The sequence below is a fragment of the Perca fluviatilis genome, chromosome 7, assembly GCF_010015445.1.
Source record: "Perca fluviatilis chromosome 7, GENO_Pfluv_1.0, whole genome shotgun sequence".
Classification (NCBI taxonomy): domain Eukaryota; kingdom Metazoa; phylum Chordata; class Actinopteri; order Perciformes; family Percidae; genus Perca; species Perca fluviatilis.
This window is the reverse complement of record NC_053118.1, coordinates 34018457-34032301: the sequence shown is the minus strand read 5'-3', so window position 1 is coordinate 34032301 and position 13845 is coordinate 34018457. Positions and strand designations below refer to the sequence as shown.

General features: G+C 40.0%; 1 protein-coding gene across 1 annotated transcript in view; it reads right to left on the bottom strand.

The window, feature by feature from the left end:
- sh3bp5b (SH3-domain binding protein 5b (BTK-associated)) overlaps positions 1 to 13845 on the bottom strand; it is a 52107-nt gene that overhangs the window by 10347 nt on the left and 27915 nt on the right. The window contains exons 4-5 of the mRNA XM_039806163.1: positions 3893 to 4057; positions 3125 to 3255 (exon numbers count right to left, since the gene is read on the bottom strand). Of these exons, the coding sequence (XP_039662097.1) occupies positions 3125 to 3255; positions 3893 to 4057 (296 nt within the window). The remainder of the gene's footprint in view (positions 1 to 3124; positions 3256 to 3892; positions 4058 to 13845) is intronic.

The following is a 13845-nucleotide window of genomic DNA, read 5'->3' as shown; positions in this document are numbered from 1 at the left end:
GTCCTCCTTTTCCCCCCAGTCCGACGCCCCCTTCTTTAGCTGATAAATGAATGTAAAAGGAGTGAAAAAGTTAAATTGCAGGAGTTGTTTGTCTTGGGAATGAATGCCGATTGTAACCTTTCCTAATAAAAAGACAAAAGCCAGATATTTGTAGGTTTTTTTGTCCAGCTGGAAAAGGGGCTTTAGCTACCTTTGAAATACTTCTTAGTAACTGTTAATCTATCACTGTCAGCAAGTCTGTACATTCACTGGACTCGGCCAGAGATGCACTTCTGGAAAGCATCAGTAACAGTGGGAGGCTGACACGGCCTAGCACACGCTCTGAGCGATAAGCTATAGACGTGGGGATTTAGGGAGGGTCTTATGTAACTTCTCAGAACTTAAAGTAAAGTTTTACTGATGGTTAAGTTCTGAAACGTTCCCCCAAATTAAATTAAATTAAATTAAATTCTCCGCTTCAATGAACCTCAAGGTCTTGACAGCCCGTTAATGAAAAGAAAGTGAGATGCGATGTCATCGTCAGTACCTTTATGAACTGTGTTTCCATTGGATGTTCAGATACCAGGAGTTTTCCTTGGCTTATATAAATTATTTAAATACAAAAAAAAAAAACTGCAGTGCAAACAGCGGCAGTTTAACCATCTACTCTTTAACTTCCTTCGAGGGAATCCAGCTTCTCATTTACATTTGTATCCTCCCATTTCAATACCAATAGCATTTTCTGAGCTACATTAGTCTAAACTGTGATGATCAGTGTCTTTTTCTGCAGCAGAGAACACAACCAATTTGCAGACACACAATTCAGGTAAAAATGTATTTTCATTATCTCCAGCTTGTTTTGTTTTTTTATTCGTTTTTTTAAATGTGGGTATTTTAAAGTGACAAATCAGTGAATAAGTCACACACACAAAAAGAGCGCTAATGAAGGACAATTTTTCTTATCTCAAATTTGTGAGAAATGAGCTTAGTCTTGTACAGACATATTAAGAGGCGATGAGAAATATTGCAGAGGGGAATTCCTGCAGTTTCTATTCGTAATTTTTTTTCCTTTCACAGATGTCACCTGGAGCATGACTCAATTTGAAGTTTTGGGACGGCAGCTAAATCACGTGTTAAACTTGTGATATTGCAGGGGAGCATCACCGCGTGACTGTAACAGATTATAATCAGACTTCCCTCTTTAACACCTGACTGTTTTAAATAAACAAAGCAGGTGGATGTGGTTAGGACTGAGAGCAAGTTTCCCTGCTTCAGGCAGAAGTTGATTAGAGAAGAGCAACCTGGCCACGTCCGGGGTTGAACAGCTGAATCTGCTGCTCGGAAAACCAGACCCCCGCATCTGGTTCTACACGTCATTGGAATCGCCAATGATTTCCAGAATCGGTTCGATTCTGATTTACAAGGTCCCGATTCGATTACGCTCAAATATCTGGTTACACTTTACTTGAAGGTATCTACATAAGAGTGACATGACCCTGTCATGAACATTATAACACTCCTTTTAGTGTCATTTTGTTTTTATCATGACAAGTTATGGTTTGAGTTAGAGTTCATGTGACATGACAGTGTTGTGTTCATGACACATGACACTGTCACGTCACTCTTATGTAGATATTTTTTAATAATGCACCAGGTTAATGTTTACATTAGGACTGACCCCCACCCCCAGTACTTTTTAGTTATACATCCATGGTGAAAAGACATATATATTAAAAGATTGATTTCTGGATTTTATTACTTGGTATCAGATCACTGAAACAAAAGACTGATTCTAATTGGAGAATCGATTATTTCAACCCAGCCCTAATTAGAAGGTGTTTCGGTGCTCGGGGTCTGATGGAAGGACAGAGACTGGTTTCTGGACACATTGATTGTTCTTTATCTCGAGGGTCTTTCCAATCAATCCTTGAGTGTCTGTTTACATGGCTGCAATACATGACGTCAGGTGGGGACTTTACGTCTCTGCCAGCAGCTCGACATTTGGCTCATCACCCAGCGGCAGTCAGCCGTGCACCGACAGTCTGGTTTCAATGCTCGGCACCTCGCTGCGACCACGTGCCAGTCCAGCAAACAGCACAAATAATGTCTAAATATAAAACCAGCCAAGAAACTAGAGCTTCATTTTTTTTCTTTTTTTGTAGAGCTAGCTCACGTCTCAATGTACTACAAAAGCATTTGTACAATCCATTGTTTTAGCAACATAATCATTTTAACCTAATCTTACTTTACTTCTACTTAACGTTTTTATTTCTTGCACTGTAGCTATGGTACATTATGTTACTTTATACACTTATTGACTCGCTCTTCTCCTACTCTTATTGTAACCTTGAATTTGACTGTGAGCAACTACAACTAAACAATTTCCCTGAGGGGATAAATAGAGTATTCTGATTCTGATAGCTGAAAATGTGTATGACTGTGGTGTAGCACCATTCAGTAATCTCAAATAAATACTTTGAGAAGGTAGTTTTTAGTTTCTAAATACACAAAATAAAAATTTTAACCCTGGAACATGCTTGACAAAATTCAGAGTAGTCGACCTTAACTATGGTTTTTTAATGTTAGCGCAATATATAGGATTATGAGCTAGCTAAGAAGCACGGATTAGATTCAACAGCAACACAGCATTTTCAGTCACAATTATCAAATTAACGTTGAAATGAAACGTTGGAAGTACAGTAGGACAATGTGTTATTGTCACCAAAAGTCGCTATCATACCAGAATAAAGACATATTTTGGAATAAAGTTGTATTTTATTTTTTGTGAAAAAGTTACAAAAAAGTTTTCAAGAAAAAAGTCAGAATATTCAAGTCAAAATATTTAGTAAACAGTTCAACATGTCAAATAAAGGAAAGATATTCAGATTGATTTTAATTTGACTTTTTCTCAAAATATTTTAAGTTTATTCTCAAAATTGTCAACTTTATTCTAAAACAGTGGCCCTTAAACTTTACAACAACAACAACCAGGTTTTAAAAGTGAAAATGCTCTCAGCTGTAGAAGCTGCAGAGCTCCAATATGGCTGCCAGAGTGCATGTTACCCACTTTCTTTCCCTCTCTGCCACAGCATCAATAAGCTGTAAAACCTGATGTTGTTGTGCAACAGCAGACTGAGGCACTTACTTGGACTTGTTGATGGTGCGTTTGAGTTTTTTCTCCAGCTGCTTCATGCGGCCGATTGCTGCCGTATATTTGGCCGCCGTCTCCTTGTGCACCAGCTCGCTTCTCGTCTTTGTGTGCTCCGCCTCCATCACCTGTAACGGCCAATCAGAACTCACCGTCAGCCACCCACTTGAGTTAAATGTATTTTGTGCTCCCCCAACTTTCCTATTTTGCGAAAAAAAAAAATCTAACTACTCTAAGTGAGCAGGAAGACCAAGCAGTTGCACAGTCCTATCAATGCATGGGTTATTCGCACAGGATAAGCCTGTATTTTACTCAACCTTACTGATAGTATCCGCCACATAAGATGTAAAAACTTACATGTATATTTGCCAATGAAGCCAATAATACCACAAATCAGAGATGCCGACTCGCACAGGACTAATATTATCACATGACCTCTGTGTTTGGCAAAATATGGTCGGTAATTTGCGGTGGAATTTGTTTTACTTAAAAAATTACAGACTTGGCAGATTTGCACAGGCCTGCGATCACAGACAACATAGTTACTGCTGTCAACCAGCACCTCTGAAAATGGAAGGTCTATGATAATGATAATAAGCTAAGAATAAGTAAAAAAGAATTGGAAAAAATATGTAAAGAAAAACCGATAAAGAACAAAATATACACAACAAAAATTTTCAACAAAGACCTAAATCTGAAATAATGTTCTTCTGTTTCTGGTGTCAGCTGCCCCTCTCTCTCTCTCTCTCTCTCCCCCCCCCTTACCCGCTGGGTAGCGTGGTTCAACATCTCCTGCCAAGCGGAATCAAACTGCCGGCTGTCCTCCTCCAGGAGCCTCTGCTCGGCCAGGGAGATTGTCTCCTTGGCCGCCCGCAGGACCTCCGTGGCTCTCTGGAAGTCCTGGGTGGCCTTCTGGGCCTCCAGCTGGGCCTGAAGACACAGAGAGGAAGACCATCTATAATTAAAAGTGTTGATCAATGAAAGAGTGTATCATTTGTATCCTCCTCAGTTCTTCATTGGTTGATCCATGTTATCGGTTGGTCTTCTGCTGTGTGAGCTGGAGTTGACTTTAACCCGAGGAAAGGTGTTTCTGCGTGACTGAATAAGTGACAGAGGATGGCTGTGTGAGAGTGCCGTGTATGCAAACGTAACGTAGAATACAGGATGTCAAACTTCTCTAAAGGCATAATGTGAATGTGTTAAATCATCACTGATGTGTTCCAGTAAATCCCAGCTCACCTCCCTTTCTCTGTCGGAGAGTTTGACAAGTTTTCTGACGTTTTGAGGAAAAAAACAAAACAAAAAATCAGCAAAGAAGTGGGGAAATAAATAAACCAACGCTTACTGTAAAGAACTGCAGAGAGAGACACATTTCTCAGGCTCGGTGAGAAAAGCATGAAGCAGCTGAAGACAGTTTACTGAATATTAAATCAGAAGTTGATTCCACTGACCCAGTTCTATGAGTTACTGTACAGTGCGTTTCTGTCTCCTTCTCCTCTCTATAGGGTTTCAGCAGGGACCACATAGAGGCAGAAAGTCGACAAGGAACTTTCTACAGATTAAAATAATAATGGAGTGAGTATACGTATACATGTGTGCATGAGTTGTACTAAAAAAAGACTTGTATACAAATTTGTGTTTATGTGAATGACACCAAATCAAACATCTAAATCACTTTACCCCAACATATTCATAGTATTTACTACTCAAGTTCGACTATTTTGACATAAAATCATTGTAAATGGATAGGCCTGTCACGATAAATTTTGCTGGGCGATAAATTGTCCTAGATATTATTGCGATAAACGATAATATTGTCGTTCTGAGACCATTTTCAACTAATATAAAAGGATAATGGCATAATAATGCAGGTACACCTTTTCAAAGATCAATACAGTTTTATTTCTAAAGAATATTTAACACTGGAACTGGAAGACATTTTAAATAATATCCACAATAAATGAACAAAACAACCAAAAATAATAAATAAAATGGACTCTCTCCGTCTCTGTTAACAAAAAATGCACCGGAATAAAAACCAAACACAATCAAAAACAATAAATAGAATTTCTTCCGGCCGCGATAATTTCCATTTAAAAATGATCAAGCTCATTTTGATTTATCAGGCGATTAATTGATTTATTGCATATTGCGACAGGCCTAGAAATTGACATCAACCATCACGGTAAATTAAAAAAAAGAATTAGGGACTAAATATAAGGAGTATCAATATGAATGCTAGGATGAATAAATGAGGCTACGACTGATAAATTAGTGTCTGGTCAATATTGTCTTTTTTTTAATCAAAGAGTGAAGGTTAGATTATAAGTGTTGTCTATCTTTTAAAAAGATGTTTATTTACACATTTACTGGATAACTGATCTGTATGTGGGAAGCACTTTACCTGAGCGGATTCAATTATTATGCACGACATTGCACGTGTATCGATTATTGTTTTATTTACATTACACTGATGCAGTCGATGCAACATGAACTTTAAATGCACTGAAATTTTGGGAAAACGTGTCAGTTGTAAGCAGTTCTATAGTCCACAGTGTTCTATCAGCTGTCTCGGTCTAGTCTGCAGACAGACATTCTCACCACATGCTCTCTGTAATGTCATTATCGATTGTCATCAACATGCCAGCGCAGCAAGACGCAGAATAACCTCTGCCTTGTTGCCGTCATGTGTCCAGCTTTGTGTTCCACGCTGCCTGGATGCTATAGAGAGCCATGTGTCCCTACAGTAATGTCTCCTGTTGTCTGTTACTGTTCTCTCTTTCAGTTTCGGAGCAACAGAGGGAAAATATTTCAGTCGACACATTAAGTGGAACCAAAATGAGGAACTGAAATTTGCGTTCTAATCCGGTCCGATTCCTACCGATTGCATAGGAACCGGTTCCATAGTGGAACCGGGTTTCGGTACCCAACCCTAGCCCTAACACACGTCAAAAAACATCTCCCTGTCCTCCTTTCAAAGTGTCCTCGAGCAACAGAACTCAACTCATCGCCTACAACGTGCTTGATCACTGTGTTAAGTTGCAGCTTTGCGGTTGTGTTGTGCAGCTGGAAGCACGGATTAGACACGCTATTGCTAGCATGTCACGTGAACATCGATCTCAGCTGACGTAATGAAGGTTCGACTGATGAAAGTAGAAACAAACCAGTCCAACACTAGTACCCAGACAAAAAATTCATGACCTACATTGGGCAAATCCTATTGACTTTTCTAACCCCCTGACTCCTCAGTTCCTGAGAGGATAGCACCAAAAATGAATTTCCATCAGCTTCATCTTTACCTTAGTATTAATGTTGATTTGAAAGGTAAAGTAAAGATACTTTCTGCAGCAGCGTTGCCACTGTGGCTACCGTCTGTATCCTATCATGTTAATAAACAACCTGTATCTATACACTATCAGAAAAAATATTATCAGATTGTAGGAAATTTGGGAACCAGTAAAATCAGCTCCTATGTAATTTGACTAATGTGTGGTTTTCTGTGGTTGCCATGGTCACAATGCAAGCCTTGGACGCCCGTTGAAAACCGCTCCATTTGTCACCTCTCTAATGGCAACAGCCTCACAGGGCCATGTGTGCTGTACAGTTTTAGTCTCGTGTTCCTTCCCTACCTCCTCCTCCTCTTCTTCTCTTGTCACGTTGCCCACGAGAGTCCCATCCTACCATCCCACATGTGCTCAATCCCTCTTCATCCATCCCACCCCCCGCCTCCCTCATTCTGTCAGTACTAAACACTCAGCTTGGTCTGCCTCGAAAGAAAATCTAGGTTATCGGCTTCCCAGTAAACACTTTCCACTTTAAAATTCCATCCATCACCAGACTTCATTAAAGACTTGTAAACTAATCAACTCGACACATTTAACTGGTGACCAATGCAGTTTTTTTGGACTGCATATTCTTTGTAAAGCTTTAGTGTCTAACTGTTTTTATATTAATGAATGTACGTTACATTCAAGCCATCGCCAAATGAGTTGCTCCAAAGCTAATTAAGACTATCAGCTCCACACAACTCTCTCTGTGTTTCTCAGTATGGCTACGTTCAGAAGATTGTGGCGTCCGGCGACTTTCGCTCGCAGAAACTTTAGTGAATATAATCACCTCTTCCAAAGAGTCCATCATGGTTTTTTTAATCCACCGTGTCCTCCTTTGCTTCTAGCAACTGCGTGGAGGAGGGGTGGGGGCGCATGCGCGATTACAGAAGGATTGCGTCATGTGGATGCAACGACAGTGGTGTTGTCATGACTTAGAATTCCTCATTGGGGCGACAGAAACTACGCAAATGAAAAGTGTGTCCATGATTTTTTTTTTTTAAGGAGTAGTTTCATAAGTGAAACCAAAATGTACAAAATAAAAGCACATTTGAAGCGAAGCATATCTCATTTTCAGACACTGCAGAACAAATGAAGCACAACAACAAACAACTAAATATAAAAATAAAGCTTCAGCTCTTTTTCTTTTTTTTTCATTTGTCCTAGTTTTTCATTGCAGTGTCAACATGTCCGCCACAGACAAGTAAAACATCAATACGGTCCTCATTCAGCCGGCGTTTAAAGCAGACACTTTGAAGGAAGAGAGTGAAGGAGAGGATGAAAAGAGGGAGAGAGAGCGCAATGAAATAAAAAGATGAAGAAAATGAAGTAAGAAAATGAAATAACAAATTAAGTTTCTCATTGTCAGCCAACAGTTTAATCAAGTATGATTTTGGACTCTATGTTCTCATCACTGAACAGTTAGACTTGATTCAAAATTACACGTGATCCAGCTCTAAAACCATGTTCATTAATCTGCTGCTATAACAACCTATACCCTGCTGGTTTCAGTCTTTCCACCAGATGTTGAACCTGCTACAAATATTTGCCCTTATTCAAACACGAGAACATCAGTTGGGTGCAACTATTTTTGGGTGATCAGGTCTGGCTCACATTTGGGCTCAGTCATCCCAAAGGTGCTGGATGGGGTTGAGGTCAGGGCCTCAGTGCAGACAAGTCAAGTTCTTCCACACCAAACTGGGAAAACCATTTCTTTATGGAGCTGGCTTTAGCTGGGGACAAACTTTGAGACTATTAAAACCTATTAATTAGGGATGCACCGAATATTCAGCCACCGGGCATTTTCGGTTTTCGGCCGAAATACTTTTAACACCGAAACAATACGGCCGAAATGTTGTGATGACGCAAACAGAAAACGCGACCTGCACGTGTGTCAGTACCCGAATAATAATAATAACAACAACAACAACAACAACAATAACAACAGGTAAGCTATTCTGTTCTTAGGCTACTGTATACTGTATGTGACTATCAGATTGTAGCCATATTTCTGCTAGATATTTTTTTAATTAAACTTAATATTAATTTATACAATTGCAATGCCTTGATTTTAGTAAAGTTAGTACACAGTCATAGCCAAAAATGCAATGGTACTAATAATTGGCATAATTTCTTTCGGTGTTTTGGTTTTCAGTCTTGGCTTCCTCTTTTTCGGTTTTCGGTTTTGGCCAAGAATTTTCATTTCGGTGCATCCCTACTATAAAGACTAGACAGCCAACACATAACTGTTCCTCCAACATAGAGATTTTTTTCAGTCTTGGCAGCCAGAAAGGAGCACACATTAAACAGCTGAGTTAATATGAAGAGAAGTTCTTACTAAATAGACTAAAACATTGGAAGAAACTCAAGTTCCCCATACTCCCACAATGTTTGAAGCACACAAATGTCTAAAATGTGTCCCACCGTAGCATTAAGACATGACTTGATGGATGGAGTGCAAATTATTCTTAAAAAACAGCCCTTAAACCAAAAGCACACGAAACTATGTTGACAGGAGAGCAGAGTGATTTCTCTAAACCTTGGTGTTCCTATTATCAGAGTGTGCTTTCAAAGTTTACAGCGTACACCGCTGCTACTTCTCTTTGGTCTAAATTCAGTCCAGAAAGGTGTCAGATCAGTTCTGCTTTTAAACAGAGTGTGAGTGCTGCATCACAGTCTCACTGAGCGTGACTAGAGAGAGAAAAAAAAAAAAAAGTCTCTAATTTCTCCATTTATGATCCTTTTGCTTATGTTTCTTTTGTTACTCTTTTGTTTTCTTCTTCTGTCTTCCCTCCATTAAACTGTTTGTTTCTTCCTGCCCTTTTATCTCTCACCCAGTCTCTAACTTTTCTCCCCCTCTGTTTCCATCTATATCCACCCATCTCCTTCCATCCATCTCAATCGCCTGCTACCAGCTCTCCCTTCATCACATTCTCTCTCCTCTGTGCCGTTTCTCTCCACTCTTCATCTGTCACTTTCTGTCTCCCACTTAATCTCTTTTGCTTGCCACATTTCTGCCTGCCTCTTTTACATCTCTCTCCCTTCATGTTTTGCTTAATCTTTCCCTCCCTTACTCTACACCTCTCTCCATCTCTGTTCTCAGCATAATCTCCCCCGCTCTCTCTGTCTTCCTCACATTTGCTCAGCTGCTTCATATTTTAATCACTCTGCATGCAGCCTATGAAATTTTCACAGAGACTATCCTCCTGAGAGAAGCGCCAATGTGTAAGTAATGCAGAACTTAAGACACTGAGCTGCGATTCCCTCTCCATCTCTGGGAGAAAAGGCAATTTCGTTTTACAGACACTTCAATTATTCAACAGAGCCTTCGTTTGCTTTCACACCTGAGCAGTTTGGAGCATTTCGTCGGAGAGTCAACAACACATATGTACTCCAGGTGGGCTAAAAACTACTGTCCAGCGCATGTATTAACTAGAAGGGCTCGAGGCCATGCCCTATCGCAATGTTAACAAGAGTGAAAAAGACTTTGGGTGATTCGGATCCACTCCAAAACTTAATGGGTTCTTCCTTGGTCCATACTACACCCTCCCACCAAGTTCTATGAAGATTGGGCCAGTAGTATTTCCGTCATCCTGCTGACAAACCGACAAACAAACCTGGGCAGAGGTAAAAAGATTTGCAATGCACCACTCCAACCTGTGCTCTTCCTTTGCCTCAACTCAGGTTACCTGCTAGTACTGAGCAATAAAAAAGTGCTTTACATGAAAATGCATACAGCAGCAAGTAACAAGTACTGTACGTTAAAAAGAATATAAGCTTTATAGCTATTAAAAATGACTATATAGCATCTGTGACTTCAGTCAAAGACTCATAATGGCTTTCAAAACCTTTTTATTATCGGTCAAATTCCAGAAGAGAGAGGAGGACAGATGGGAGGACAGTTCAAAGTGTCATCATCAGTCAGAGCTGTCGAAGAAAGACGTTCTGGGGAAATGGGCTTTTAGATCATAAAATACTTTCCATTAACCTTCACATCGTCCCCAGGACGATAACAAGACAGGCTCAGACTTCAAAAGAGTGTAACTAAATAATACGCTGCCATGTACACGTTTCTCCTTCATTCATTCGGGGAGGAACGGCTTGGATACCCGTTGTTACATTCATGATGAGTGATATCGGGTGATGACTCAGAAATGATGTAGGGAGACCTCAAAGATGACGACCAGTCCGATGATTACAAATCAAGTGCAGCTTTATTTACATAGTAAACAAACTTTCATGACACTGGGACAACCATGAGCATACAGACGTATCTGCTCAAGGGTGACCAACCTGTACATCGAGATGGATTCCTTTTAAACTCTTTTTGTGCTTACACAGCATGAGACATCTATTTCAGCACACAAGTTTTACTCTCAAACTACACCTTTTATGGCACGTGCTCCTAATAGATTCCCACATTCCTGGCTCCAATTCCTCTGTGTGAAAGTTGTACCCAAACTCATAATAGTTTCTACACATTCCTGTGGGTGAAGGTTGTCCCCAGACTAGCCTTCTTGTGTAGTACACTACATACAACATATAAAATACATTTGAAACATGTAGGCTGAAATATCCAACCTATCAATCCTCCCTTTTTTTATCCTAGTTGAGGTACAGTACTACAATGTGATATGCAACAATATGAACCTCTGGAATACATTTTGAATGATGATTATAGCAAATACATCACTTACATGAAACATAAACAATGCTAATCATGGCAGAGGCGAAAACCTGGTGGCTGTTTCTTTACCAGGACAAAATTCCTCTGCGATCCCCTCATTAAATTGCTGCCAGCCAATCTTTGGGGCGATCACATTATTCTTTGTCATGATAGCATAGTTCCTCCATCTTTTCCTACATGTTCTTAACCTTGTTACATTGAATTTGGAATGCTCAGAGGTATCAATACAGACTGATGTAGGTTTGTCGGTTTGTCTGCCACAATTAGGCCAACACAAGAAAAGCAGAAAAGTTTGGAGGAGACGGTATCTGTATTCAAAGTGACCTTATTTGGCAAACGTTCCAGGAAATTAGATTATTTTTTTTATCTCAGCTCCTCGACCAAATCCGGCAATTAATTTTAAAGAGGAAGCACGATCTGGGACAATAACGTGTACAACGGACGGCAGCTGAAGGCCATGCGAGTGCTGCAAACACGGCGTGCTTTCTCTCCCAGCATGCCCCACTAACCACAGCCTTTCATCAAACCCACATTTGATTTTGCAATTTATCTAGGAGAGAGGTGAACTAACTGTGACTGGCCTAGATATGTGAGCGAGCTTCAGGGTTGAACGAACCACACATGACTTCAACAGCAGGGAGGCAGCCTCCGCCTCTGATGTCCGCTTCACGGTCTTTATTTTTAATTTTTTTTTAAGAACATTTTTGGGGCATTTTAGCCTTTAACAGACAGGACATCTGTAGACAGGAAAGGGGGGAGAGAAAGGGGGGAAGAAATGCAGCAAATGGCCGCAGGTCGGACTTGAACCCTGAGCCTCTGCGTCGAGGACTGAGCCTCTGCATACGGGCGCCCACTCTACCAGGTGAGCTACCCAGGCGCCCTACTTCACGGTCTTTAATAGGGAAGTTAATCCAAATATATGGAGGCTTACAAATAGGAGTGCTGAGTTCAGAGGAAAAAAGTTAAAGGGATGGTTCGGAGTAATTTCACCGTAGGGTACTTTGCACCATGAACTTGAGTCAAACAGAAGCTTTTTTTTCCTTGGTCGAATTTTGGGCGAGTTAGCGCTATCAGCCGAATGGCTTAGTGCAGGCGCTAATGGAACCAAAGGTGTATCTAGTAAATTACCCCACTAATAATGCCCAGAATGGTACCAAACTTCTACAGTAGTACAAGTACGTTTTGCACTCATAAAACGAGGCATTGGAGAGTTTGTAAGTACACCATCCAAAGTTTTTAATAATTTTTTCCGAAGTGTTTACAACTTAATGTTAATTAACTAATAATTATTGCAAACTCGTACTACCAACAAAATATTAGTGCATTCCTGGAACTGGCAGTCTTGGATATACCAAAAAACCTTTTCAGCAACACCGGGTGATTGCGCGAGATCCTGCACAGAGAATGACATCTATTGGCGGAAGAGACTACCGGTAAAGTAGTGAAGAAGGAGCAAGAAGCAAGAGAACAGCAGAAGAGATCTTTGACTCAAGTTCATGGTGCAAAGGACCCTAGAGTGAAATTACTACAAACCATCCCTTTAACTTAAAGTTAAGTTATGGTGTAGTCCACTGGTACGTGTTTAACAAACAAGATTTTAATATTTTAACACTTACAGTACAATTTAAATGTGCAGCTCTTACACAGGGATTGTTGTGAATTAAACTACTCAAAGATAGGGACAATTACTTTGTGTCTGTATGTGTGAACCAGCCACAAGGGTTGGTTTATGCTAGAACAGAACTAGCTTGTACAACAAAGTTGTCTGAGGACATCAGAAGGCAAGCGTTTATAGCGGTTCCAAACAGCCATGTTTGGAAGGCTGAGTAAAAAGCTGGGCGTCATACAGAGGGTCGGAACGCAATAACAGTTTTAAGTATGGGGATAAGTGCACATATTTTCAGACTGCCTCTCATACAGTCATAGTGTTGCACTCATTTCTTCACACCAGAAAGTGACAGAAATAGTTGTGTGAAGAATGAAAAAAAGAGAGCTAGAGAGAGATGTTCAAACCCTGGCTTCTTTCACAGCTGCACACCGCTGACCAATCACGGCGTGAAGTGGGTGTGAATGTCGAATTTGCTGGTTTTGGAGAGAGGTCAAAACTCCAGCAACACTCGTAGGACACAGAACAACTTTTCGGTGTATGGCCTTTATAATTTTAATCATAAAAACATAACATATTACAAAGAACATGTAAAAAAAGACAAGTATGACGCAGAAAAAAATAAAGAAAGACACAGGCAGACAGAATAGGTGTATAACAATACATTGATCTGCATTGATTCAATGAAAATATCAAAACATTTCATATTCTTTCATCTTCAATCTTTAGCCTTTATTTAGAAAATTCCCACTTTAAAACTGTAAAATCCTATTTTAGTTGCTTTTCAAGGGGTTGAAATAAATTGAATAGATTGTGTTAAATGTGCATATGATATTGTCTCAAATCGAACGCAGGCCCCTGAATTGAATCAAAATCATATTGTGGCAGAGTTTGTGATATTGGCAAATATTGTATCGGTGTCCAAAGAATCAATATAATATTTTATCGTGATAAAACTTACCATTTACACCCCTAATACATACACAAACATATCAGCTAATGGGGCACCCATAAAGATGGGCTGGGTATATGATATTGTGGTTTCAGAGCAATCACATTTCCAAACTGGCAAAGAGAGTGCACAAATAATGGAAATGGA